Source organism: Podarcis filfolensis (assembly GCF_964270895.1).
Source record: "Podarcis filfolensis genome assembly, chromosome: 2".
NCBI classification, from domain to species: Eukaryota; Metazoa; Chordata; class Lepidosauria; order Squamata; family Lacertidae; genus Podarcis; species Podarcis filfolensis.
In genome coordinates this window covers 1952276-1978149 of record NC_139605.1, presented here as the reverse complement: position 1 = coordinate 1978149, position 25874 = coordinate 1952276, and the positions used below count along the sequence as shown (strand labels likewise).

At 43.8% G+C, this 25874-nt stretch overlaps 1 protein-coding gene across 1 annotated transcript; it reads left to right on the top strand.

Moving 5' to 3' along the window:
- Positions 1 to 882: 882 nt before the first annotated feature.
- On the top strand, positions 883 to 21653 carry LOC310758154 (vomeronasal type-2 receptor 26-like; the record flags this gene model as incomplete). Its single annotated transcript, XM_083604084.1, has 10 exons — positions 883 to 1049; positions 4263 to 4554; positions 7280 to 8062; positions 10530 to 10656; positions 13426 to 13690; positions 16798 to 17089; positions 18137 to 18919; positions 19708 to 19938; positions 20470 to 20596; positions 20755 to 21653. The coding sequence occupies 10 exons, from the start codon at positions 883 to 885 to the stop codon at positions 21651 to 21653; spliced, it is 3966 nt and encodes a 1321-aa protein (XP_083460210.1).
- Between the last annotated feature and the right edge of the window lie 4221 nt (positions 21654 to 25874).

The window sequence follows — 25874 nt, the reverse complement described above, 5'->3', positions numbered from 1 at the left end:
CAGCTTCTAGCCCTTATGAATATGGCCTCCATCCACTGTTTGAGGCAGGAAGACTCTGAGTGCTAGTTTTTGGGAATCCCATGTAGGGAAAGGGCTGCTGCACTGACCCCTTTCTTGTGGGCTTCCCTTTGGGGCAACTGGCTGTCCATTTTGAGAAGAGGATGCTGGACTTTATGGGCCCTTCGCCTGATCCAGTTTCAGGGCTCTTTTGATGTCCATCACGTTCAGCCAAACTCAACTTTTCCCCTCCTTGAACCATGTCAGTCTCTTGAGTCAACATGTTTTTCTCCTGCTCTGCACCTGCTCCCAGAGGAGACCTCTCTTCCACTTACAATTATCAGAACCACAGTGATCTGTTCTTATCCTCCTTGCACACCCTTCAAATGTTGCCTTTGGGAATAATAACACAAACATCAAAATCAAGAGCAGCAAGAGATTATTTACTCCACTGTGCCTGAAAAGTTTGATGTATAAAATGTATTGTGTGCCACAACGAGTCCTTGCAGTCAATATAGAGTTCAGGTGAAAGGGTGTAGGGGATAAGTCCTTGTGAAACTTAATCGGAGCATAGGAAGCTGCCTTCTAGCTTAGTACTATCTACTGACTGGAAGCAGCTCTCCAAGTAGAGGACATCTTCAGCCCTACCTGGAACAGTTAGGAGAGGTTGAACCTGGCACTTTTGGGTGCAAGCCAATGATCTACCGCTGAGCTATATCCTTTCCTCTTTGTCTCTGAAGCCAAAGCTGGACATGTCTTTGCAAGAGTTTAGGCTTCTTCTGATTAGCTAGTTATGAAATTGAGAGAAACAGTCAGAAGGGAAGTGTAGGCAGTGGATTCAGAATGATAGCACAGCTCTTGTTGCTCCCTCTTGTAACCTGCGGGATGCAGCAGAAGGCAAAATGCTCACTGAATCTGGTCAGGGATTTCAATTATGCTGTGAATTTTTACAGACCAGGAAACCATCTCATTAGTGGAATCGTATCTTCAAAATTCATTGGAGATCGTTTGCCCTTCACCTTCTCCAGAACCCCCTTGAACTGGGTTGATGCGTGAGTAATGTATTGATGTGTTTCTGCTTCACTTCAGTTCCCTGGATGCACCTGGATCAGCCCCTCTGAGATGAAAGTGACTGAAGCCAAGGGTGTGTGTGTCTTTCATTGAGGTCTATGGGGTGTGGCTGATGCCGGTCTTCTGTAGTTAGCAAAATGAAATTCATTCTCTCATTGTGTCTCATGGAACCTTGGAGGATTTATTGGCATGAACCTCTAGAAGTTTATGAAGCCACTACCCTCACCTGGAGATGAAGAAGAGATTGGTTCTCTCACTCAGAAGTGAGTGAATGTTAAAAGGCAGGCTTATCCTTTATAGCTGGGTGCAATGATAGATGGGGAGCACAATGTTCAATGCACAATTAGTTTCCCCAGGCACAAAGCAATCTATGCAACTGAAAACTGTAGCTCTCTACTATGCTTAGGCAGGTGCTCTTCTCATGCTTTGATTCCAAACATGCCAACCCTTTTATGGGAAGCAATGTTTCTGAGATATATAATGCCTGGAGAAGACCTTAGATATAGTGGTAGCACTGTAGGACAAAGTGGAGCAGGGCTTTCTCAATCTTCCCTACCATCATGGGGTGGAAGATTCCAAGCCCTGGAAGGCTGCTGAGTGTGAGAGGTTTTATTTTAAAAATATTACAAGCATTTCATTTATAAAAAGATAGGGTGAAGAAAAATGAAAAATAAAATGAGTAAGAATAAAGAAAGAGAAAAAAATACTGTTACATTACCATACATACCATACAGGTGTGGATACTCATGTTATCCTAATACACATATAATTTATAATAATAACCTAATATATTCTGTGTAAACTCATTCCAGATATCATTGTGTTTATACAAAGAAAGAAAGTCTGTGTCTATAAGATTAGGAGTAAAATAAGGTAGCAGAGAAGATATTTACCTTTTGTTTGCACACTTTATTATTATAGAAGTATTTCTATAATAATAATAGAAATAAGTCCTAGGTGGCCAAGCTTCACCCCTATCTGGACAGGGATAGCCTAACTGCTGTTTTCTATGCGCTGGTAATCTCAAGGTTAGATTACTGCAATGCGTTATACGTAGGGCTGCCTCTGAAGACAGTTTGGAAACTTCAGCTAGTGCAGAGTTTAGCAGCCAGGTTGCTCGCCGGAGCAAGACAGTTTGAGCATATTATACTGATACTGGTCCAACTGCACTGGCTACTGATTAGTTTCCGGGCCCAATTCAAAGTGCTGGTTTGACCTATAAAGCCTTAAATGGCTCAGAACCACAACACCTCAAGGACCACCTCTTTCCATATGAACCTACCCAGACCCTGAGATTATCTTCTGAGGCCCTTCTTTGTGTGCCTCCTCCTCAAGAGGTAAGGAGGGTGGCAACACGAGAACAGGTTCTTCTCTGCAGTGGCTCCTTGTCTGTGGAATGCTCTACCCAGGGAAGATCGCCTGGCGTCTTCACTATACAGTGGTACCTTTAGTTGTGTTCACCTCCAGTTATGTATCCTTCGGGATATGTATGCAGCAAACCCATAAGTATTTTTCTGGGTTTCACCGTGTGTGCATACGCAGAAGCGCTCTACACACCATGCACATGCGCAGAACTGCTAAACAGTGCCACACGCATGTGCAGAAGCAGCACCTCTGGTTGCAAATTCCTCGGGATGTGGCTGGACCTTCGGAACAGATCCCGTTTGCAACCGGGGGTACCACTGTTCACCTTTAGGCACCAGGCAAAAATATTCCTTTGTATCTAGGCCTTTGCCTGACCTGATCTACATCCAATACCCTTTTAAAAATGCTGGCTCTTTTTGTTTTGTTGTTGTTGTTGTTGTTGTTGTTTTATTTTGTTTTTTATTTTTGTTTAGAGTTACTGTTTTTATTTTGATTTTATGTATGTGATCCTTTATGCCAACAGCCCTGAGACCTTTGGGTATACAGTGGTACCTCGGGTTACATACGCTTCAGGCAGTGGCGTAGCGTGGGTTGTCAGCACCCGGGGCAAGGCAAGTAATTTGCGCCCCCTAACCTGTGGATTTTAGCACTCGAGTGCGAGCGCGCCCCCCCCAGATGTTGCAGCCGGCCCCCCTGCACCCCCACGCTACGCCACTGGGGCTGGGGGCGAGCGAAGGAGCCAAGGACCGCCCCAAATGCTCAGCAGGAATTTATTAAATTTATTATTTGTGGAGCCCCCGTGGGCCGAGGCAGCCGAAGCCCCCTCCCCTCGGGCGCCTCCGCGCCCCCTCCTCTCCTTGGGCTGTAGGTGGAGCCCGCGCTCCGAGGCGCTCCAGATCCGGGCTTGGCGAGCGCCTCTCCTCCTCCCGGCCAGGTCCGGGGGCTTCCAGCCGCGCTCCGTCCTCGCCCCCCCCCCCCCCGCGGCTGAGACTTGCACTGACAGCTGGAGCCAGTGGCACCCCCTTCCACTGGGAGACCCTCGCCTGCCCGCCGGCTTCCTCTCGGAAGGGTTTTGGGGAGCACAGGGCGCGGCGAGGCCCCTCGGAGCTCTCCTCCCTCCCAGTCAGCAGAAGCAGCCCCCGCCTGTGGCTGGGCCGAGGGGATGGCGTCGGCGTCGGGGTGCGGAGGCTGCCCGCGCCCAACCAGGCGTCGGTGGCGGCGTCGGCGCTGCTGCAGCGGCTGCTCCTCCTGCGAGCAGTGAGTGGAGCGCAGCCGCAGCGGCGGCAGGGGGCGCGCACGCGCTAGGGCGCAAGGCTGGCGGTGGCGGTGGTGGCGGGGAGCCTGGCGGAGGAAGGAACTTGTCCCTTCCCTCTGGACTCGCGCCCCCCCAGATGTTGCGCCCGGTGCGGCCGGCACCCCTGGCACCCCCCACGCTACGCCACTGGCTTCAGGTTACAGACTCCGCTAACCCAGAAATATTACCTCGGGTTAAGAACTTTGCTTCAGGATGAGAACAGAAATCGTGCAGTGGTGGCACGGCAGCAGCAGCGGGAGGCCCCATTAGCTAAAGTGGTACCTCAGGTTAAGAACAGTTTCAGGTTAAGAACGGACCTCCGGAACGAATTAAGTACGTAACCAGAGGTACCACTGTAGGGCAGTATAGAAATTAAATAAATAATTTCTCCTCTCCTGCAAAGATACCGTGGACATTGCCACACTTTGCCTTACTTACTGGGCTGCTTTCCCATTTGCTTTAATTTATACAAAAAAAATGTGACTTTCAGTTTCACTGAACTGAACATGACTATGTGGCATAATTCTATTTACAGTTTTGTGAATAAGAGGGCATGGCAAATTCTTAGCTTCGTGCTGGCCGTTCAGGATGTCAATCGTAACCCCAGGCTCCTACCCAACATCACCCTGGGCTACAGCATCTATGAGACCCATTTTGATGGAAGAACCACTTCTGATGCTCTGACAGATCTGCTTGCTGGTGGGAAAATCAATATTCCAAACTACACCTGTGGAAGGCAGAAACCATTACTGGCTGTTCTTGAACGGGGTGAATCTGACATCTCCATGCACATTGCAGGCATGTTGGGCATCTACAAAATCCCACAAGTAAGAATGGGCTTCAAGTTAGGCAAGTTATGCTGAGGATAATATAACTATTTTAATATATAAATTAAGCAAATTAAGAAAGGAGCATAATGCTAAATGTTCAAGTGCTTCAATAGAAATATTCTTCAATACGCATTTACACACCAATAAATCACTAATCTTCCCCGCCCCCAAATCTACAAATAATGTAATAAAAAGCCACACTAAAGGTGAAATAATACTTGGAGGTGACTTCAATGGTATGATTTCATCTCTGATTGTCATATCTCAAACTGAGGCATCTGATCAAGACTTGTATTTTAAAATGAGCTTAAAAAATATATATATCTGCAGATGCTTGTGTGTTTTTATGCCAGGCAGAAGACAAGCTGGCTAAAAGACTTTGGCAGATGTTTATCCTCCTGGACAAGGGCCCCCTTGATTTATAGCAGGAGCCAAAATTCTCAAAGTTGTAAAAGGGAATTACAGGCTGGGAGCAAAAGGTTATTGACCCTACATATTAACAGAATACAATCAAGCTGCAAAAGCACTAATTAAGAGTTGGTAAATAGTAGGATTCATTGTTTAACAAAATATAATACCATGTGTCTCCCATTAGAGACTTTAGCCACATTTTCCTAAGGTTAAAGGGCAAGAGCTAATAGAAACAGCAGCTGGCTTGAAAGGGGGGTGTAAATTTAAGTGATTGCTTTTGGAAAGTGTTTTTACTAAGTTCCTTTTTTACTTTGAAAAGGCCTTTGCTTCTAAAAATCTATATATGTTATGTATGAAATATATTGGCTTAAATGTAATTATGCAAAGGATTTAGAAAGTAAGAAATGTTAGATTCTTATGTTAGATTCTTATTTCATTGATGGTGTGTGAGAATGTGAACCCAAGATCTGTTTAAGACAGAATGAGCATCTGTTTTAGCCATCTATTTTGGAATAGGGCAATAGGGCAATAGGGCAAAAGGTGATCTGGTAATTAAGGTGCCTTGTTGAGGCAAATGTAAGATATATGGCTACTTGTTTGCCATTTATAGATAGAAGGAAATATAGCTCTTTGTCTCCCATAAAAGGTAATAGGAAATGGGTGTATCTTTTATGATTGGTTCTAGCAAACAGCCAATAGGAATTTCAACCAGGCTGATTGGACAGAGGCAGCCAAAGGAGGAGCAAGGGGGCTGGGCTGAGGGAATATAAGTGCTGGCCATCAGGGCTGAAAGGGCAGAGCTTTGGTAACCATATACCGCTGTGTCTCTCATTTATTTGTCTGACAAATAAATTATTATTTTAATTTCTCTATTGCTGCGTTGAATATTTCATTCCAGCTAAGCGTTAACCACAAGCAGGGTGCTACAAAACAAGGCAATCAAACCAATAACTTTAAAAGAATAATGGAAGAAAATAGCTTAATAGATATTTTGAGATTCTACCAGCCTACTGATAAAGACCTCACGTTCTATTCTCGTGTCCACAATTCATATATCCATAGAGATTTCCTCTAATTACTTCATGCCCAGTAGCAAAAATGACTGGAACTGAAATCCACCCAATGACTTCTGCTGATTATGCCCCAATATCGATAAAGATACAATTTGCAAAAACTCGATCTGACAAAGTATTATGTTTGGACAACTATGTCTTGCCAATTGAAAGAGTTAGAAATGAGATAGCACAATAGCTTGATTTTTTTTTTTATCCAGAATATTACTCCAGACATAACCTGGCCAGTAATCTGTGATACAGCAGAAACCTATATTTGTGGAATATAGATACAAAAAATATCTGAACGATGGAAAGTATAGTTGTTTTATTACGGTCAATGGCCAGTATCAAGATAAAAATACGAATTACAAAATTTTAAAGCTCAGAACAAAATAAAATAGTATAAAATCACATAAACATTAAAAAGCAGTTCTAGATGTTTATTTATCTGTCAGAACAGAACCGTTCTGACCTAGAGATGACCATCCGTCAAATGAATCTCAGCGGCAGACTCAAAGAGTGGATTGACCTTTAATATAATTGTTCTGGATGGGGTTGGACTTCATACAAAATAACAGGTTGCTGTCTTTGGGATAGTTTGGACATGGTGACCCACAAGACTTGATTAGTGCAAAGTGCTCTATATGGGGCTACCCCTGGACCTGGTCTGGAGCCTCCAAGGGAAGCAAAATTCTACAGCTAGACCACTGACAGGAACAGGCTATTGCCAGCATGTAACACCAGTGCTCTAAATTTGCCCTGCCTGCCCTTATGCTACCGAGCTAGGTTCACGTTTCTTGTATTTGTTTAAAAGGATTGTTTAAAAGAACCACCTGATCCATTATGACCCTACTCAATCACTAAGCCTTAAGGTTGAGTCATGGTTTGCGGTCCCCAGTGGCTCAGATGCACAGCTCATTTCCAACCTGAGCTGTGTGTGCATTATTGTGGGAACAATTTTATATAACTCCCTTTCTGTTGAAGTCAAACAGGGCCCTTCTCTACTGACCTTATGCAGTTTGCTGAAGACTTATTATCATTATTACTGCAGCCATTTTTATTTTGGTTTATTTTAATAGATGCACCTTCTCCACCCCCCTGCTGAGTCTTTCTTAACTGCTTAGTGACCACTGCACTTAAGTGGTACAAACATTGCTAAAATAAAATTAAAATACTATATTTCAAATAAGGTTGAGGTTGATAATTAAATTTGTCCTGAAAAGCAAAGCACCATTCTCTATCCCTTCTCTCAACAGCTCAGTTCTGGCTTTGTTCTTCATGATAAAAAGCAGTCCCCTTTTGTCAACTCAATGGTCCCAAATGAAGAAGCTCAATGCCAGGGGGTGGTGGAACTCCTCCTGCACTTCAGATGGACATGGGTCGGCCTCTTTGCTTCAGACAACGGCAATGGAGAAAAGTTCCTGAGCACCTTGACACCTCTGATGAGCAAAAGGGAAATTTGTGCTGCCTTCACAGAAAGAGTGCAACGGAAAACCTCCCTGTGGTTCTCTCATGAGCCATCTGCCATGTGGAGACAAGTCAATGTATTTGTTTACTATACAGATTCTCAGTATGGATTTTATGTTATCATAGAGGTCCAATCTTTCTTTGAAAGGACACAAACCGGGGGGAAAGTCTGGATCACCACAGGCCTTCAGGACACCATCTTGTTTTATGAGACGGAAGCCTTCCAATATGCCCATGGTTCTTTGTCCTTTGTAACGAAGACCCGAAAAGGGACAAAAAAAGACTACTATGAACCAGTAGCTTCTGCTTCGTGGTATGACGCAGTTGTATGTTCATATTCAAAGCATGCCTTATCTGTGAGGAGTTGGAAAAGATGCAGAGAGAAGGAGAATCAGATGCTGCTGCCCCATGAGGAGATTGAAGGGATCCACTCCCAAGACAGTTATATCACTTACTACAGTGTCCAAGTCGTGGCTCAGGCCTTGAATGCAGCCTATTCATCCAGATCAAAGCAGAGGTTGATGGTGGGTGGAGAAGACGAGATGGAACTTCAAAGGCTACAGCCATGGCAGGTATGGCCTCTTGCTTTTGAAGATTGTGATTTGGGACTCGTCCTGCACCAGAAGTGGTTTAGTCATGCTGGCCACATGTCTTGGAAAGCTGTCTGCGGACAAATGCCGGCTCCCTTGGCCTGAAAGTGGAGATGAGCATCACTCTCAAAATCGAATTCGACTAGATTTAACTGTCCAGGGGTCCTTTACCTTTTTTCTTTTTAAGCTTATAGCCTTTTTTATATAGTTTCCTTTAAGACTGGTGCTATAGAAAACAGGATCCTGTAGCAGACAGATGACTCCATCCTTCTTAGAACTTTGTGTTCCACCTTTATTAATTCCATGATGACCATTCTTTATATCATTTCTCAAAATCATATCCAATCTTTTCTAATGGATGCCATCCAACATGGTTTTATCTGTTTTTCTAGCTTCATTCATTCTTGAAGAAAGTCCATCTCTCTTCCAATACTTCAGCTGATGGACAGTACTTGGATGAGAATAGGGCACTGGCCATTGACTTTGATATTGTGAATTGGGTGCTTTTTCCTAATAAGTCGCATGCTAGTGTGAAAATCGGGAGCATAGAGAGACAGGAGTCCTCAAATCTAAAGTTCACCATTAGGCCAGAAATAATAGTATGGCCCACACTGTGGAAGAAGGTAGGAGAAATGTTATGTGCCTTTTTAATATTATGATTTCTGTTACGCTCTAATAGCTAGTTGAACAGTACATAGGAGGCTTTTATTGCAAGCATGGACCTTGCGCTGATTGGATCTCACTCTTGAATAAGCATGTATAAAAGTTGACAATGAGTAAGAGACTTACAAACTGAATTACAAAATGAACATCTGTAATAAATATATACTCATCCAGCTGGAAAAGCTTCCTAAAATGAAAATGGGAAGTGCAGATATGCCTCACGAGCAAACTAGGTGTCAATTTTTGCACTAAGTGCAGCCTTCATGCCAACCTCGACGATGCCATTTAGCATTTCAAGCAAAGCAGAAATCAGTCAGTCCAGCCTTATTTCACAACTGCACCAACACATAGCAGATGTGATGGCAACTGTGTCAGGAGTTGTTTTAGTGCTGCATTTTGTCGGACCTTTTTATGATGGCTGGTTCAATGTTTGTTCTTATTTTGATTCTAGCATTACTGTTAGGTTCTTGTTCCTAAACACTTTCATGCTGCCTGGATTGTCTGTATGTGTAGAAAAGTGCAGTAACAATCTTAAAGGGAAGAAGTAGAAACACAAAAGAGGTTTCACAGCCATTCTGCTTGACAATAAGCAAAAAAGAAATCACTTTTAATGTTTCATGTTTTAATCATCTTTTTATATGTGCTGGAAACTGGCCAGAGTGGGTGGGGTATAAATGATGATGGTAATAATAATAATAATAATAATAATAATTAATAATAATAAATAATAAATAATAATTTATTATTTGCACCCCACCCATCTGGCTGGGTTTCCCCAGCCACTCTGGGCGGCTTCCAACAAAGATGAAAGATACACTAAAATGTCACATATTAAAAACTTCCCTGAACAGGGCTGCCTTCAGATGTCTTCTGAATGTCAGGTTTATCGCTTTGACATCTGATGGGAGGGCGTTCCACAGGGCGGGCGCCACTACCGAGAAGGCCCTCTGCCTGGTTCCATGTAACTTGGCCTCTCGCAGTGAGGGAACCACCAGAAGGCCCTCGGAGCTGGACCTCAGTGTCCGGGCAGAATGATGGGGGAGGAGACGCTCCTTCAGCTATACTGGACCGAGGCTGTTTAGGGCTTTAAAGGTCAGCACCAACACTTTGAATTGTGCTCGGAAACGTACTGGGAGCCAATGTAGGTCTTTCAAGCGGTCTCGGCGGCCGCTCCCAGTCACCAGTCTAGCTGCCGCATTCTGGATTAGTTGTAGTTTCCGGGTCACCTTCAAAGGTAGCCCCACGTAGAGCGCATTGCAGTAGTCCAAGCGGGAGATAACCAGAGCATGTACCACTCTGGCGAGACAGTCTGCAGGCAGATAGGGTCTCAGCCTACGTACCAGATGGAGCTGGTAAACAGCTGCCCTGGATACAGATTTGACCTGTGCCTCCATGGACAGCTGTCAGTCCAAAATGACTCCCAGGCTGCGCACCTGGTCCTTCAGGGGCACAGTTACCCCATTCAGGACCAGGGAATCCTCCACACCTGCCCGCCTCCTGTCCCCCCAAAACAGTACTTCTGTCTTGTCAGGATTCAACCTCAATCTGTTAGCCGCCATCCATCCTCCAACCGCTTCCAGACACTCACACAGGACCTTCACCGCCTTCATTGGTTCTGATTTAAAAGAGAGGTAGAGCTGGGTATCATCTGCATACTGATGAACACCCAGCCCAAACCTCCTGATGATCTCTCCCAGTGGCTGCATAATTATTATACTGGGAGCCTTCCAAAACTTAACAATCCAATTTCTAAAGCCTAGATGCTGCTCCTTCTATTTATTTCCAGACCACGCCTCATTCAAGATGCTCAAAGAGCTGTTGCCCTGGATATGCCAAGAAGATTCAGGAAGGGAACCCTCCGTGCTGCTATGACTGTGCTCCCTGCTCAGAAGGGACAATCTCCACTCAGGAAGGTAGGACACGACACCAGTGGAAAGAAGCCATGGAACTTCTCTACCAGTGAACACAGTGTTCTTTATTGATCTCTCACCATATGCCAACCATTCCCCACAATGGTAACAGCATTCAGACTGCTGTAGGTGTATGACTTATGTTAACATACTGAAGTCTCTCTTTCTCTATGCAGATGCCAATGAATGCATCAAATGTCCAGAAGATCAGCATCCAAACAAGGAGCGAGATCAATGTGTCCCCAAAGCAATCACCTTCTTGTCCTATGAAGATTATTTGGGGGTCCTCCTGGCTTCCTTCGCGCTACTCTTATCCTCAACCACAGGCTGCATTTTGGGAATATTCATGAAATACAATGAAACTCCCCTAGTCAAAGCCAACAACCGGGACCTCTCCTACATCCTCCTCTTCTCCCTCCTGCTCTGCTTTTTGTCCTCTTTCCTCTTCATCGGCCGGCCAAGGAAAGTCACCTGTCTTCTCCGACAAACAGTCTTCAGCATTGTCTTTTCATCTGCCGTCTCTTCTGTGTTGGCAAAAACCATCACTGTGGTTCTGGCCTTCTTGGCCACCAAGCCAGGGAACAGGCTGAGGAAATGGCTGGGGAAGAGTCTGGCCAACTCCATTGTCATTTCCTGTTCCACTGTCCAAGTTGTCATCTGCACCATCTGGCTGGGACTTTCTCCTCCATTCCCGAACTCTGACATGAGCTCCCAACCCGGCGAGATCATCTTGCAATGCAATGAAGGGTCTGTTGCTATGTTTTACGCTGTTCTTGGCTACATGGGCTTCCTGTCTGCCATCTGCTTCATGGTGGCTTTCCTAGCTAGGAATCTGCCTGGGGCCTTCAATGAAGCCAAGCTGATCACCTTCAGCATGCTGGTCTTCTGCAGTGTTTGGGTGTCCTTTGTGCCCACCTACCTGAGCACCAAAGGGAAATACATGGTAGCCGTTCAGGTCTTCTCCATCTTGGCTTCCAGTGCTGGGCTTCTGGGCTGTATCTTCATGCCCAAGTGTTACATTATTATACTGAAGCCCAAACTGAACACGAAGGAGTACCTGACAGCAAAAAACTAAACAGAGAGAGGGAGGGAGGGAGAGGGAGGAGAGGGAGGGAGAGAGAGATTATCCATCTTTCCTGAGGCTGATTGTCTCTATATCACTGAGATTGAGTGGAAGAGTGAACAGGCTGGAGCTGGCCTCACCCAGCTGTGCCCACCTGGGTATTTGGTGCAGCATCAGGGCAGACCTGAGGGTCAGGGAGGGGTAGTATCTGGGTCTAAAGAGAACCCACGTCTCTGTCTAGTTGGGGGGGGGGTAACTAGAATGTGTGTTCCTCTTTGGAATCATCATATATGATCATGGCTGCGAAAGGTTTATATGCACAAAGATGCAAGGACACATCATGACCAACAATGGAATAATGGCTGTTAAAGCTAACAGGTTTAGCTGAGCTGGCAAAGTTGACATGTTGAATCAGAGAAAGCCATTATTAACATTTTTAAAGACCGGAAACCTCTCATAGACTTTTTGCTTGAAAAAAAATTGAAATAATGACATCTGGATTTGAGGGTTGAAAATAAGGTTTGTTTATAGGTTTATAGATTCTCTCTCTCTCTCTCTCTCTCTCTCTCTCTCTCTCTCTCTCTCTCTCTCCCACACACACCTTTCTGTGTTTTTATTGTATCCACATAAAAGTCTTGGTTTGGTTTAAAAAGGGGAAAGTATATAAATTTTGTAATTTTCTCTGTAAACCTTAATAAACTATGTAGACATGTAGAAGTTGACATGTTCTTTAATCTTTCTTTAGCTTAACTTTTTACTTAACAATAGTTTGGATTTCTAAATATATCTGTTTTTATCGTTGTCTTTTCCCCAGAAATTTATTCTTCTTCTTGGGTTATTTTTTGTAAACCTCCATCTATAATAAAGTGGTATGTGAATTTTGTTTAAAATAAAAATAGTAATTTAGGCCACATTATGGAGGTAGATAAGGCTATAAACAGCCACTAGCCCTTATGAAGATGACCTCCCTTCACTGTTTGAGGCAGGAAGACTGTGAGTGCTAGTTTTTGGGAATCCCATGTAGGGAAAGGGCTGCTGCACTGATCCCCCTGCTAGTGGCCTTCCCTTTCGGGCAACTGGTTGTCCATTTTGAGAAGAGGATGCTGGATTTTATGGGCCCTTCACCTGATCCAGTTTCAGGGCTCTTCTGATGTCAATCATGTTCAGCCAAACTCAACTTTCTCCCTCCTTGAAACTTGTCAGTCTCTTGAGTCAACATGTTTTTCTCCTGCCCTGCACCTGCTCCTAGAGGAGACCTTTCTTCCCCTTACAATTATCAGAACCACAGTGATCTATTTTTATCCCCCATAAACCCCCTTCCAATGTTGCCTTTAAGAACAATAACACAAACATCACAATCAATAGCAGCAGGAGGTTATTTACTCCACAGTGCCTGAAAAGTTTGATATATAAAATATTTTGTGTGCCTCAGAGTCCTTGTAGTCAAAGTCAGGTGAAAGGGTGTAGGAGATAAGTCCTTGTGTAGCTTAATCAGAATATAGGAAGCTGCCTTAGTACTATCTACTGACTGGTAACAGCTCTCCAAGTAAAGGATGCTCCAAGCCCTACCTGGAACAGTTAGGAGAGGTTGAACCTGGCACTTTTTGGGTGCAAGCAAATGCTCTACCACTTAGCTATATCCTTTCCTCTTTGTCTCTGCAGCCAGAGCTGGAAACGTCTTTACAGGAGTTTAGGCTTCTTCTGATAAGCTGGCTATGGAGTTGAGAGGAACAGTCAGAAGGGACGTGTAGCAGGTAGATTCAGAATGATAACACTGCTCTTGTTGCTCCCTCTTGTAACCTACGGGAAGCAGCAGAAGGCAAAATGCCCACTGAACCTGATCAGGGATGTCAATTACGTTGTGAATTATTACAGGCCAGGAAACCATCTCATTAGTGCATTAGTATCTGCAAAAATCATTGGAGAGCAGTACCCCTTCACCTTCTCCAGAACCCCCTTGAACTGGGTTTCTGCGTGAGTAATGTATTGATGTGTTTCTGCTGCACTCCTGGTCTCATGATGCACCTGGGTCAGCCCCTCTGAGATGAAAGTGACTGACACAAGGGTGGGTCACTCCTGGAGGTCTATGGGCTCCTAGAGGTCGATGGAGGTCTATGGGATATGCCTATTGCAGGTTTTTTTGTAGTTAGCCAAATGATAATCATTCTTTCATTGTGTCTCATGGAACCTTGGAGCATTTCTTGGCATGAAAACTGTGGAGTTTTCCCACTCTCAACCCAATAAAATCTTCTAGAAGTTTATGAATTAGTGCCCCAGAACTGAGCCACTACCCTCACCTGGAGATGAACGGGAGATTGGTTCTCTCACTCTCAAAAGTGAATGTTGCAAGGCAGGCTTGTCCTTTATAGCTGGGTGCAGTGAAAGGCACAAAGGATCTGATTTCTTTCTGCAGGGTCTGTAAGACAGAGTTATTCCATCTGGCCTTTGGCTTGGAATCAACTTGATCCCCTTCCCCTCTTTCCTTTTTCTTTTCTCCTTCTGTGATGGAACTCCTATTTGGGGACTTCCCTGGCTTTTTTTCTGGCCCACGTAAGACCAGTCTGGATAGTTGGCCTTGGTGAAGATTTGACGTTTTCATCCCCCCAAAATTTTTTGATTTGAGCGTCTACTGAAATGAGGCTGCATTTTAATGTTATATTTTAATCTTGTTTTTAAGTTGTATTTTAATCAATTGTTTTTATACCTGGTGTTAGCCGCCCTGAGCCCGGTCTTGGCTGGGGAGGGCGGGGTATAAATAAAATTTATTATTATTATTATTAAAGTAATCTTTGCAACTGAAAACTGTAACTCTCTACTATGCTTAGGCAGGTGCTCTTCTCATGCTTTGATTCCAAACATGCCAACCATTTTATGGGAAGCAATGTTTGTGAGATATATAATGCCTGGAGAAGACCTTAGATACAGTGGTAGCTAACTGACCACTGGACAAAAAGGAGCCAGACTTCCCCAATCTTCCCGGCCCTCGTGGGGTGGAGGATTCTAAGCCATGAAAAGCTGCTGAGTGTCAGAGATTTTATTGAAAAAAGTATTAGAAGCATTTGATTTATAAAAAGGGTGAGAAAGAAATGAGGAAAAAAGTGAGTAAGAATGAAAAAAGAGTAAAAATGTTGTTATAATACCATACAATAAGCTAATATATTCTGTGTAACCACATTCCAAATACTATTGCATTTATACCAAGAAAGTCTGTGTCTATAAGCTGTTTGTTCATATGTTGCCAGTGTTGTCATGTTGTCAAGCCTTTGATTAAGGGGAATTTCCCCCAATTTTTAACCAATCAGTTGTTCCATATCCAGTTCTAACTGTAGCTTCTTGTCCCACATAGAGATTTCTCAGGAGACAGATGAGGTGATCAGGCAATCCCATTTCTTTAAGAACTTGCCATAGTTTGCTGTGGTCGACACAGTCAAAGGCTTTTGCATAGTCAATGAAGCAGAAGTAGATGTCTTTCTGGAACTCTCTAGCTTTCTCCATAATCCAGCGCATGTTTGCAATTTGGTCTCTAGTTCCTCTGCCTCTTCTAAATCCAGCTTACACTTCAGGGAGTTCTTGGTCCACATACTGCTTGAGCCTTCCTTGTAGAATTTTAAGCATAACCTTGCTAGTGTGTGAAATGAGTGCAATTGTGCGGTAGTTGGAGCATTCTTTGGCACTGCCCTTCTTTGGGATTGGGATGTAGACTGATCTTCTCTAATCCTCTGGCCACTGCTGAGTTTTCCAAACTTGCTGGCATATTGAATGTAGCACCTCAACAGCATCATCTTTTAAAATTTTAAATAGTTCAGCTGGAATACCATCAGTTCCACTTGCCTTGTTAGTTGCAGTGCTTTCTAAGGCCCATTTGTCTTCACTCTCCAGGATGTCTGGCTCAAGGTCAGCAACCACACTACCTGAGGTGTACGAGCCATCCATATCTTTCTGGTATAATTCTTCTGTGAATTCTTGCCACCTCTTCTTGATGTGTTCTGCTTCTGTCAGGTTCTTACCACTTTTGTCCTTTATTATGGTAATCTTTGTACGAAATGTTCCTTTCATATCTCCAATTTTCTTGAACAGATCTCTGGTTCTTCCCATTCTGTTGTTTTCCTCTATTTCTTTGCATTGCTCGTTTAAGAAGGCCTTCTTGTCTCTCCTTGCTATTCTTTGGAAATCTGCATTCAATTTCCTGTATCTTTCACTATCTCCCTCGCATTTTGCTTGCCTTCTCCCCCCCACTATTTGTAAGGTCTCGTTGGACAGCCACTTTGCTTTCTTGCATTTCCTTTTCATTGGGATGGTTTTCGTTGCTGCCTCCTGTATAATGTTGCGAGCCTCCATCCATAGTTCTTCAGGCATTCTGTCCACCAAATTTAAATCCTTAAACCTGTTTTCTTGGCAGGGATACTGGAGTGGCTTGCTGGTTCCTGCTTCAGGTGGATCATGTTTGGTCAAAACTCTCCACTATGACCTGTCCACAGCAAGGCAGTGATCCATGAAGGGGGTTCTGGTATTTAAGTTGCTCATAATTAAGCCTCTTCAAGATTAGGAGTAAAATAAGGTAGCAGATACAATATTACCCAATTAGCCATGATTTTTGTTCACACAGATTAGCATTGTTTGCAGTTTAGCATTATTTATGGACATCTCAGACCGGATGTGTTGAGCGTGAGAAATGAGGAGCCATCGGCAACTGTGTTTGGCTCTGTTCCCTGGCTCCTCCCAAAATGTCATGCATGTGATGTCATATGAGCAGCCATCTTCCTCAATCTTAGGTGCAAGTTTTTATTTATTTATTTATTCAATTAATTTATATACTGCCATTCATCCCAATATCTCAGACCAGTTCACAGAATAAAATACTGTTGGCACCTCTGCCACTGGAGCTGGTGGTGGGTTCAGGGGGCTGATTTGTGTCCTGGTTTTTTCTCCATTCTCCTCTCCTGCAAAGATACCATGGGCATCGCCCTACTTTTCTCTACTTACTGGGCTCCCTTCCCATTGGCTTTGATTTATACAAAAAAGAATGTGACTCTCAATTTCACTGAATCTAACATGAATATGTGACATAATTCTTTTTGCAGTTTTGTGACTAAGAGGGGATGGCAAATCCTTAGCTTCTTGCTGGCTGTTCAGGATGTCAATCATAACTCCAGGCTCCTACCCAACATCACCCTGGGCTACAGCATCTATGAGACCCATTTTGATGGAAGAACCACTTCTGATGCCCTGACAGATCTGCTTGCTGGTGGGAAAATCAATATCCCAAACTACACCTGTGGAAGGCAGAAAAGGTTACTGGCTGTTCTTGAACGGGGTGAATCCGACATCTCCATGCACATTGCAGGCATGTTGGGCATCTACAAAATCCCACAAGTAAGAATGGTCTTCAAGTCAGGCACACCTGACGTTTGCCATTTCATGAAACAACAAGTTATACTGAGGATAATATAACTATTTTATTAAATAAATTGAGCAAAATCATAGTAAGAAAGGAACTTAATGCTAAATGTACCACTGTTTCAATATAGATCTTCTTCAATATGCATTTACAAAACAATAAATAACCACTTCCCCCCCAAATCTACAAATAATGTAATAAAAAGGTGGAATGCTAAAGGTGGAATTATACTTGGAGATGTTTCAATGGTATGATTTCATCTGTGATCTGAAGCAAGGCAAAATAGCCAATACCTTTAAAATTATTATTAATTATTATTATTATTATTATTTTATACCCCACCCATCTGGCTGGGTTTCAAAAGCCACACTGAGCAGCTCCAAACAGAATATTAAAAACACGATAAAACATCAGTGGAAGAAAATGGCTTTATAGATATCTGGAGATTCTACCATCCTACTGATAAAGACCTCTCTTTCTATTCTCATGTCCACAATCCATATATCCATAGAGATTTTCAACAATTACTTTATTCCCAGTAGAAAAAATGACTGAACCTGAAATCCACCCAATGACTTATGCTGATCGTGCCCCAATATTGATAAAGATACAACTTGCAGAAACTCGATCTAACAAAATATTATGTTTGGACAACTACATCTTGCTAAATGAAAGAGTTAGAGGTGAGGTAGCACAATATCTTTATTAATGTTTTTGGCCACAGTATTACTCCAGAGGTAAACTGATCCATTATGACTCTTCTCTATTGACCTTATGCGGCCTGATGAAGATTTATTATTATTAATCCTGCAGACATTTTAATTGAAGTTTGGTTTAATAGATGTACCTTCTTGGGGTTTTTTTTCCTATCGACTCTTTCTTAACTGCTTAAGGACTACGGCGGTTAAGTGGAATACATTGCTAAAATAAAATAAAAATAGTTTATTTCAAATAAGGTTGATGTTGATAATTAAATTTGTCCTGAAAAGCAAAGCATCGGTCTCTTTCCCTTCCCTCACCAGCTCAGTTCTGGCTTTGTTCTTCGTGATAAAAAACAGTCTCCTTTTGTCAACTCGATGGTCCCAAATGAAGAAGCTCAGAACCAGGGGGTGGTGGAACTCCTCCTGCACTTCAGATGGACATGGGTCGGCCTCTTTGCTTCAGACAATGACAGTGGAGAAAAGTTCCTGAGCACCTTGACACCTCTGATGAGCAAAAGGGAAATTTGTGCTGCCTTCACAGAAAGAGTGCAACGGAAAACCTCCCTGTGGTTCTCTCATGAGCCATCTGCCATGTGGAGACAAGTCAATGTATTTGTTTACTATACAGATTCTCAGTATGGATTTTATGTTATCATAGAGGTCCAATCTTTCTTTGAAAGGACACAAACCAGGGGGAAAGTCTGGATCACCACTGGTCGTCAGGACAACATCTTGTTTTATGAGACGGAAGCCTTCCGATATGCCCATGGTTCTTTGTCCTTTGTAATGAAGACCAAAAAGGAAGCAAAAAAGGACTACTATGAGCCAAGAGCTTCTGCTTATTGGAAGAAAGCATTTGTATGTTCATATTCAAAGCATGCCTTATCTGTGAGGAATTGGGAAAGATGCAGAGAGGAGGAGAATCAGATGCTGCTGCCCCAGGAGGAGATTGATGGGATCCACTCCCAAGACAGTTATATCACTTACTACAGTGTCCAAGTTGTGGCTCAGGCCTTGAATGCAGCCTCTTCATCCAGATCAAAGCAGAGGTTGATGGTGGGTGGAGGAGACAAGATGGAGCTTCAAAGTCTACAGCCATGGCAGGTATGGCCTCTTGCTTTTGAAGATTGTGATTTATTTTCCAACTCTGGAATCATCATGATAGGAACATAGCATACTGTAACCCAAAAGTGTCCTGGAAAAACTGGGACATCCCATCCCCCCCCCTCATTTGCACACAGCAGCTATGTACCCATGTGACAAATGAAAGGAATATCCAACCAATGATTTCCACTTCCAAACACCTTTATAATCTGTGACTACCAGGGTCCTGATGCCACTGAATAACCATCTTGTGGTCTAAACTATTGAGCCTCTTGCCGATTGCAAGGTTGGCATCTCAAATCTGCACTAGGTGGTGAGTTCTCATTGCTTTGTCCATCTCCTGCCAATCTAGCAGTTTGAAAGCTTTCCAGTGTGAGTAGATAAATAAGTACCCCTGCAGTGGGACTCATTACGGTCCTCTGTGCACCAGAAGTGGTTTACTCATGCTGGCCACATAACTTGGAAAGCTGTTTGCCGACAAATGCCAGGTCCCTCAGCCTGAAAGCAGAGATGAGCACCACACTCAAAATCGAATTTGCCTGGATTTAACTGTCCAGAAGTCCTTTATCTTTCTTATTTTTAACTTATAGCTTTATTTATATCTTTTCCTTTAAGATTGGTGCTATAGAAAACAGGATCCTGTAGTAGAACGATGACGCCTTCCTTCTTAGAACTTTGTGTTCCACCTTTACTAGATAAATTATGACCATTCTTTAGATAATTTCTCAAAATCATATCCAGTCTTTTCTAATGGATGCCATCCAACGTGGTTTTCTCTGTTTTTCTAGCTTCATTCATTCTTTAAAGAAGTTCATCTCTCTTCTAATACTTCAACTGATGCACAGTACTTGGATGAGAATGGGGCACTGGCCATTGACTTTGATATTGTGAATTGGGTGCTGTTTCCTAATAATTCTCATGCTAGTGTGAAAATTGGGAGCATAGAGAGACAGAAGTCCTCAAATCTAAAGTTCACCATTAGCCCAGAAACAATAGTATGGCCCACACTGTGGAAGAAGGTAGGATAAATTTTACATGCCTTTTTAATATCCATGGTATATTCTACATTCTAACAGCTTGTTGAACATTACATATGAGGTTTTTATTGCCATCATGGACACTTCCCTGGAGCTAAATCCCATGGAGCTTAATGGATCTCAAACTTGAATATGTATAAAATTTGACAATGAATAAGAGGCCTACAAAATGAATTACCAAATGAACAGTTGTAATAAATATATATATTCATCCAGCTGGGAGAGCTTCCTAAAATGAAAACACTTAAGAGGTTTCACAGCCATGCTGCTCAACAAAAAGCAAAAAAGGAATCATTCCTAATTGGGCCTGAGCTCTCTTTGGGTCATAGAAAGTAAATATGCCTTTTCATGCTTCATGTTTTATTATCTTTTTATATGCGCTAGAAACTGCTCAGAGTGTCTGGGGAAACCCAACCAGATGGGTGGGGTATAAACAACAATAATGATAATCCTCCAAAAACTCAACAATCCATTTCCTAAAGCCTCGATGCTGCTCCTTCTCTTCATTTCCAGACCACGCCTCATGCAAGATGCACAAAGAGCTGTTGCCCTGGATATGCCAAGAAGATTCAGGAAGGGAAGCCTCCGTGCTGCTATGACTGTGCTCCCTGCTCAGAAGGGACAATCTCCACTCAGGAAGGTAGGACACAACATCCATGGAAAGAAGCCATGGAACTTCTCTACCTGTGAACTCAGTGTTCTTTCTTGATCTCTCCCATATGCCAACCATTCCCCACAATTGTAACAGCATTCAGATTGCTGTAAGTGTATGACTAAAGTCTCTTTTTCTCTGTGCAGATGCCAATGAATGCATCAAATGTCCAGAAGATCAGCATCCAAACAAAGAGCGAGGTCAATGTGTCCCCAAAATGATCACCTTCTTGTCCTATGAAGATTATTTGGGGGTCCTCCTGGCTTCCGTTGCCCTACTCTTATCCTCAACCACAGGCTTTATTTTGGGAATATTCATGAAATACAATGAAACTCCCCTAGTCAAGGCCAACAACAGGGACCTCTCCTACATCCTCCTCTTCTCCCTCCTGCTTTGCTTTTTGTCCTCTTTCCTCTTCATCGGCCGGCCAAGGAAAGTCACCTGTCTTCTCCGACAAACAGTCTTCAGCATTGTCTTTTCATCTGCCATCTCTTCTGTGCTGGCAAAAACCATCACTGTGGTGTTGGCCTTCTTGGCTACCAAGCCAGGGAACAGGCTGAGGAAATGGCTGGGGAAGAGTCTGGCCAACTCCATTGTCATTTCTTGTTCCACTGTCCAAGTTGTCATCTGCACTACCTGGCTGGTACTTTTTCCTCCATTCCCAGACTCTGACATGAGTTCCTTACCTGGAGAGATCATCTTGCAATGCAATGAAGGGTCTGTTGCTATGTTTTACGCTGCCCTCTGCTACATGGGCTTCCTGGCTGCCATCTGCTTCACGGTGGCTTTCCTAGCCAGGAAGCTGCCTGGGGCCTTCAATGAAGCCAAGCTGATCACCTTCAGCATGCTGGTCTTCTGCAGTGTTTGGGTGTCCTTTGTGCCCACCTACCTGAGCACAAAGGGGAAATACATGGTAGCTGTGCAGGTCTTCTCCATCTTGGCTTCCAGTGCTGGGCTTCTGGGCTGCATCTTCGTGCCCAAGTGCTACATTATTATAATGAAGCCTGAACTGAACACTAAGGAGTACCTGATGGCAAAAAACTAGAGAGAGAGAGAGAGAGAGAGAGAGAGAGAGAGAGAGAGAGAGATATTATCAATCTTTCCTTTTTCTATTTAAAGCATTGTCAATCACTTTCAACAGGTTATGCTGAGTTCTTGTATTCCTCCAGGGAGTTCAGACATTCAGCTTTTGTTTTAAACTGTCATTTTCCTTTCAGTCTCTCTGTAATCTCTTTCAGTGGTTTAAACAACCACATTTTATCTGTCCATGTCCCTCTCTTCTCACTGTAATCTCTCCCCACTATCTATTCCTCAGTTGCCTCCTGGCTGTGAGGTCTGCTAGACCTGCACTCTATTTAACAAGCCTTTTCCTGCCTGATCTTAGACAGCACTGGGTCCTGACTGACCAGGTGTAAAGGCTGAGGCTGCTGAACAACATTTTGGGTTGGGATCTTGTTTAGAGAATTAACTGGGTTTAACGTTTGTGGGGTTTTGTTGTTATTTCTATTGAAGGAAGGGCGATGTCTCTGGGAAGAGAGGAGCTGGGGAGAGCAGGGTGCCCCCAGTTGCACTTGTTCAGAGTAGGGGGAGGTATAGTGTGGGTGGTGAGGCAGGCCAGACCAGGAGCACATGGCACAGGCAGTTAGTGATTGTGCTGTGTGCTATCTGCTCCTCCAACCTGGGGAATTGCAGCTGTCCTATCAGCCAGCTCTTTGGCCTGCGGCTTCTGCTGTTGCATCTCAGGTCAGCTCAGAGTAAGACCTCTTTTGTCCATGATTTCATTGTGGATGACAAGGCCAATCGTGTCTATATCATAGAGACTTGGGTGGGTGATTAGGGTGGAGTTGGTCTCACCCAGCTATGTCCACCTAGGTATTCAGGGCAGCATCAGGGTCGACTTCAGGGTCAGGGAGGGGGAGTTGCTGTGGTCTGTAGAGATCCCATCTCTCTCTCCCCAAGTTCTCTGTCAAGTTGGGGGATCTAGAGTGTGTGTTCCTGGCATTGAGTAGTAAGGACAGATGAGGGACTCTGCTGGTTTACCACCCATCTCACTCCTCAGCAGTCTCTCTGCCTCAGCTGACAGAAGTGATCTCGGAGGTAGTGTAGAGGACTCCCAGACTGTTAATTTGGGTGGACTTCCAGGCCAAGGCAAATGATTCCAGGGTGGCTCAGGACTTCATGGCTGTCAGGATGACCATGGGGCTGTCCCAACATGTCACCATCCCATCGTATGTGACAGGCTACATTCTGGACCTTGTATTTTCAACTGGGCAGGAAGAGGGTGATCTGAAAGTGGGGGACATTGCCATCAGTTCCTTGTCAAGTTCAGATCACTTCCTGTTAAGATTGAGGCTATCAGCACCTTTTCCTCTTTGCAGTTGGTCCACCCTTGGAGGCTACTTGATCCAATGGGTTTCTAGATTGCTCTGTGGTATTTTCCAGTCAATATGTATTTGTATGTAAAGGTAAAGGTACCCCTGCCCGTAAGGGCCAGTCTTGACAGACTCTGGGGTTGTGCGCCCATCTCACTCAAGAGGCCGGGGGCCAGCGCTGTCCAGAGACACTTCCGGGTCACATGGCCAGCGTGACAAAGCTGCATCTGGTGAGCTAGCGCAGCACATGGAAACGCCGTTTGCCTTCCTGACAGTAAGCGGTCCCTATTTATCTACTTGCACCTGGGGGTGCTTTCGAACTGCTAGGTTGGCAGGCGCTGGGACCGAGCAACAGGAGCGCACCTCGCCACAGGGATTCGAACCGCCGACCTTTCGATCGGCAAGCCCTAGGCGCTGAGGCTTTTACCCACAGTGCCACTCGCGTCCCTATGTATTTGTATATTTGACAATAATTCAGTTTTGAATCTATTTCATGTTCCTTGGACATAAATTCTCTTCAAACATATATAAGGTGTTACTTTACATTATTGTTACCAATAAAGTGAAACAACCATATGGCATATTATTTCTTGATGCAGAGAAAGCTTTTGATCGTTTAGAATGGGGCTTTATATATCGTGTATTGGATTATATTGGGCTAGGCAGGGAATCTATCACATGGATCAAGTTCATATATTTTAATTCTAAAGTCTATATTTCAGAGAACAGGACAAAATCAGACTCATTCAGATTTTGCAGAGACTGTTCTTTATTCCCCTTGTTGTTTACACTCCCAATTAGACCGAACCCAAAGGGTGCTCATCAATGGTTCCTCTTCATCCTGGAGAAGAGTGACTAGTGGGGTGCCACAGGGTTCTGTCTTGGGCCCGGTCTTATTCAACATCTTTATCAACGACTTGGATGATGGACTCAAGGGCATCCTGATCAAATTTGCAGATGACACCAAACTGGGAGGGGTGGCTAACACCCCAGAGGGCAGGATCACATTTCAAAACGACCTTGACAGATTGGAGAACTGGGCCAAAACAAACAAGATGAATTTTAACAGGGAGAAATGTAAAGTATTGCACTTGGGCAAAAAAAATGAGAGGCACAAATACAAGACGGGTGACACCTGGCTTGAGAGCAGTACATGTGAAAAGGATCTAGGAGTCTTGGTTGACCACAAACTTGACATGAGCCAACAGGGTGACGCGGCAGCTAAAAAAGCCAATGCAGTTCTGGGCTGCATCAATAGGAGTATAGCATCTAGATCAAGGGAAGTAATAGTGCCACTGTATTCTGCTCTGGTCAGACCTCACCTGGAGTACTGTGTCCAGTTTTGGGCACCACAGTTCAAGAAGGACACTGACAAACTGGAACGTGTCCAGAGGAGGGCAACCAACATGGTCAAAGGCCTGGAAACGATGCCTTATGAGGAACGGCTAAGGGAGCTGGGCAGGTTTAGCCTGGAGAAGAGGAGGTTAAGGGGTGATATGATAGCCATGTTCAAATATATAAAAGGATGTCATATAGAGGAGGGAGAAAGGTTGTTTCCAGAGAAGCAGACACGGAGCAATGGATCCAAACTACAAGAAAGAAGATTCCACCTAAACATTAGGAAGAACTTCCTGACAGTAAGAGCTGTTTGACAGTGGAATTTGCTGCCAATGAGTGTGGTGGAGTCTCCTTCTTTGGAGGTCTTTAAGCAGAGGCTTGACAACCATATGTCAGGAGTGCTCTGATGGTGTTTCCTGCTTGGCAGGGGGTTGGACTCGATGGCCCTTGTGGTCTCTTCCAACTCTATGATTCTATGATTCTATTCTATTCTAGCAGAGGCAATCAGATGTAATGATATAACCCACAGAGTTACAACTAGTAGAGAGAGAAAAAAATTGATCTCTGCAATGACCATGTCGCATAATTTGTGGGGGAAACCTGAAAGAAACCCTTGGAAATGTCCTGACTGCTTGATTAATTTAGCAGGATGTTGGGATATAAAATTGATATAAGAAAATCAAAAAGTAGGGTATTGAATGTTGACAGAAGACCAGACCAGATGGCAGTACCATGTAGACCTCATTAAAGGAAGCCAGTTACTCTGTGTTATGTAGATGTTCATAAACAAGAGGGGTGGGCCATGTGCTGTGACCCTCCAAATATTGCGGGAAGACAACTCACATCAGCCCTAACCATTGGCTATGCTAGCTGCTAGGAGCTGTAATCAAACAAAATCTGGAGGGCACCATGTAGATGACCCCTGTTTGGACTGGTAAAGGCCCGTCCAAACCCAACTTTCCCTTTGCTAGCCATTTATCAGAAGTTTCCCAGAGTGGCTGAGGCAACCCAGTCAGATGGGCAGGGTACAAATAATAAAGTATGATTATTATTATATCATTGCGTTTGCACACGCTTTGTTTTTCTCCAGCCATACAGTTGTGCATTGAGTCAGATGGAGGATGTTGCAAGGCGCTTGTGTATTCCCCCTATAATTACCAAAGTCATTGTCATTTATTCTTGTTCTTTCCAAAGCACAAAGGGCCCTTAACCTCCCACAACCTCATTGAGCCTAGCAATATAAACATCACAATCAAGAGCAACAGTAAGTAGTTTTCATGTCTATGTGTCAAATACTCAGATGCCCCTGAGAGCCTGGCAAAGTTTGAAGGGGAGGAGAATCTTTCAGTGATATTTTCCATCATGTACTTTAGATCTGAAGGCCCAGCTGGACTCCAACTAGTTGAATGAGCTGCCCCAATAAAGTTCTGACTTTTAGGTCTCTACACACCAAAACAAACTTTGGATTACCCTGTTTAATATATATTTATGACTATCTGAATAATTTTGACACAACATTTTTTCTAATCAAATCCACGGTGTTTTTGTAACTTTCT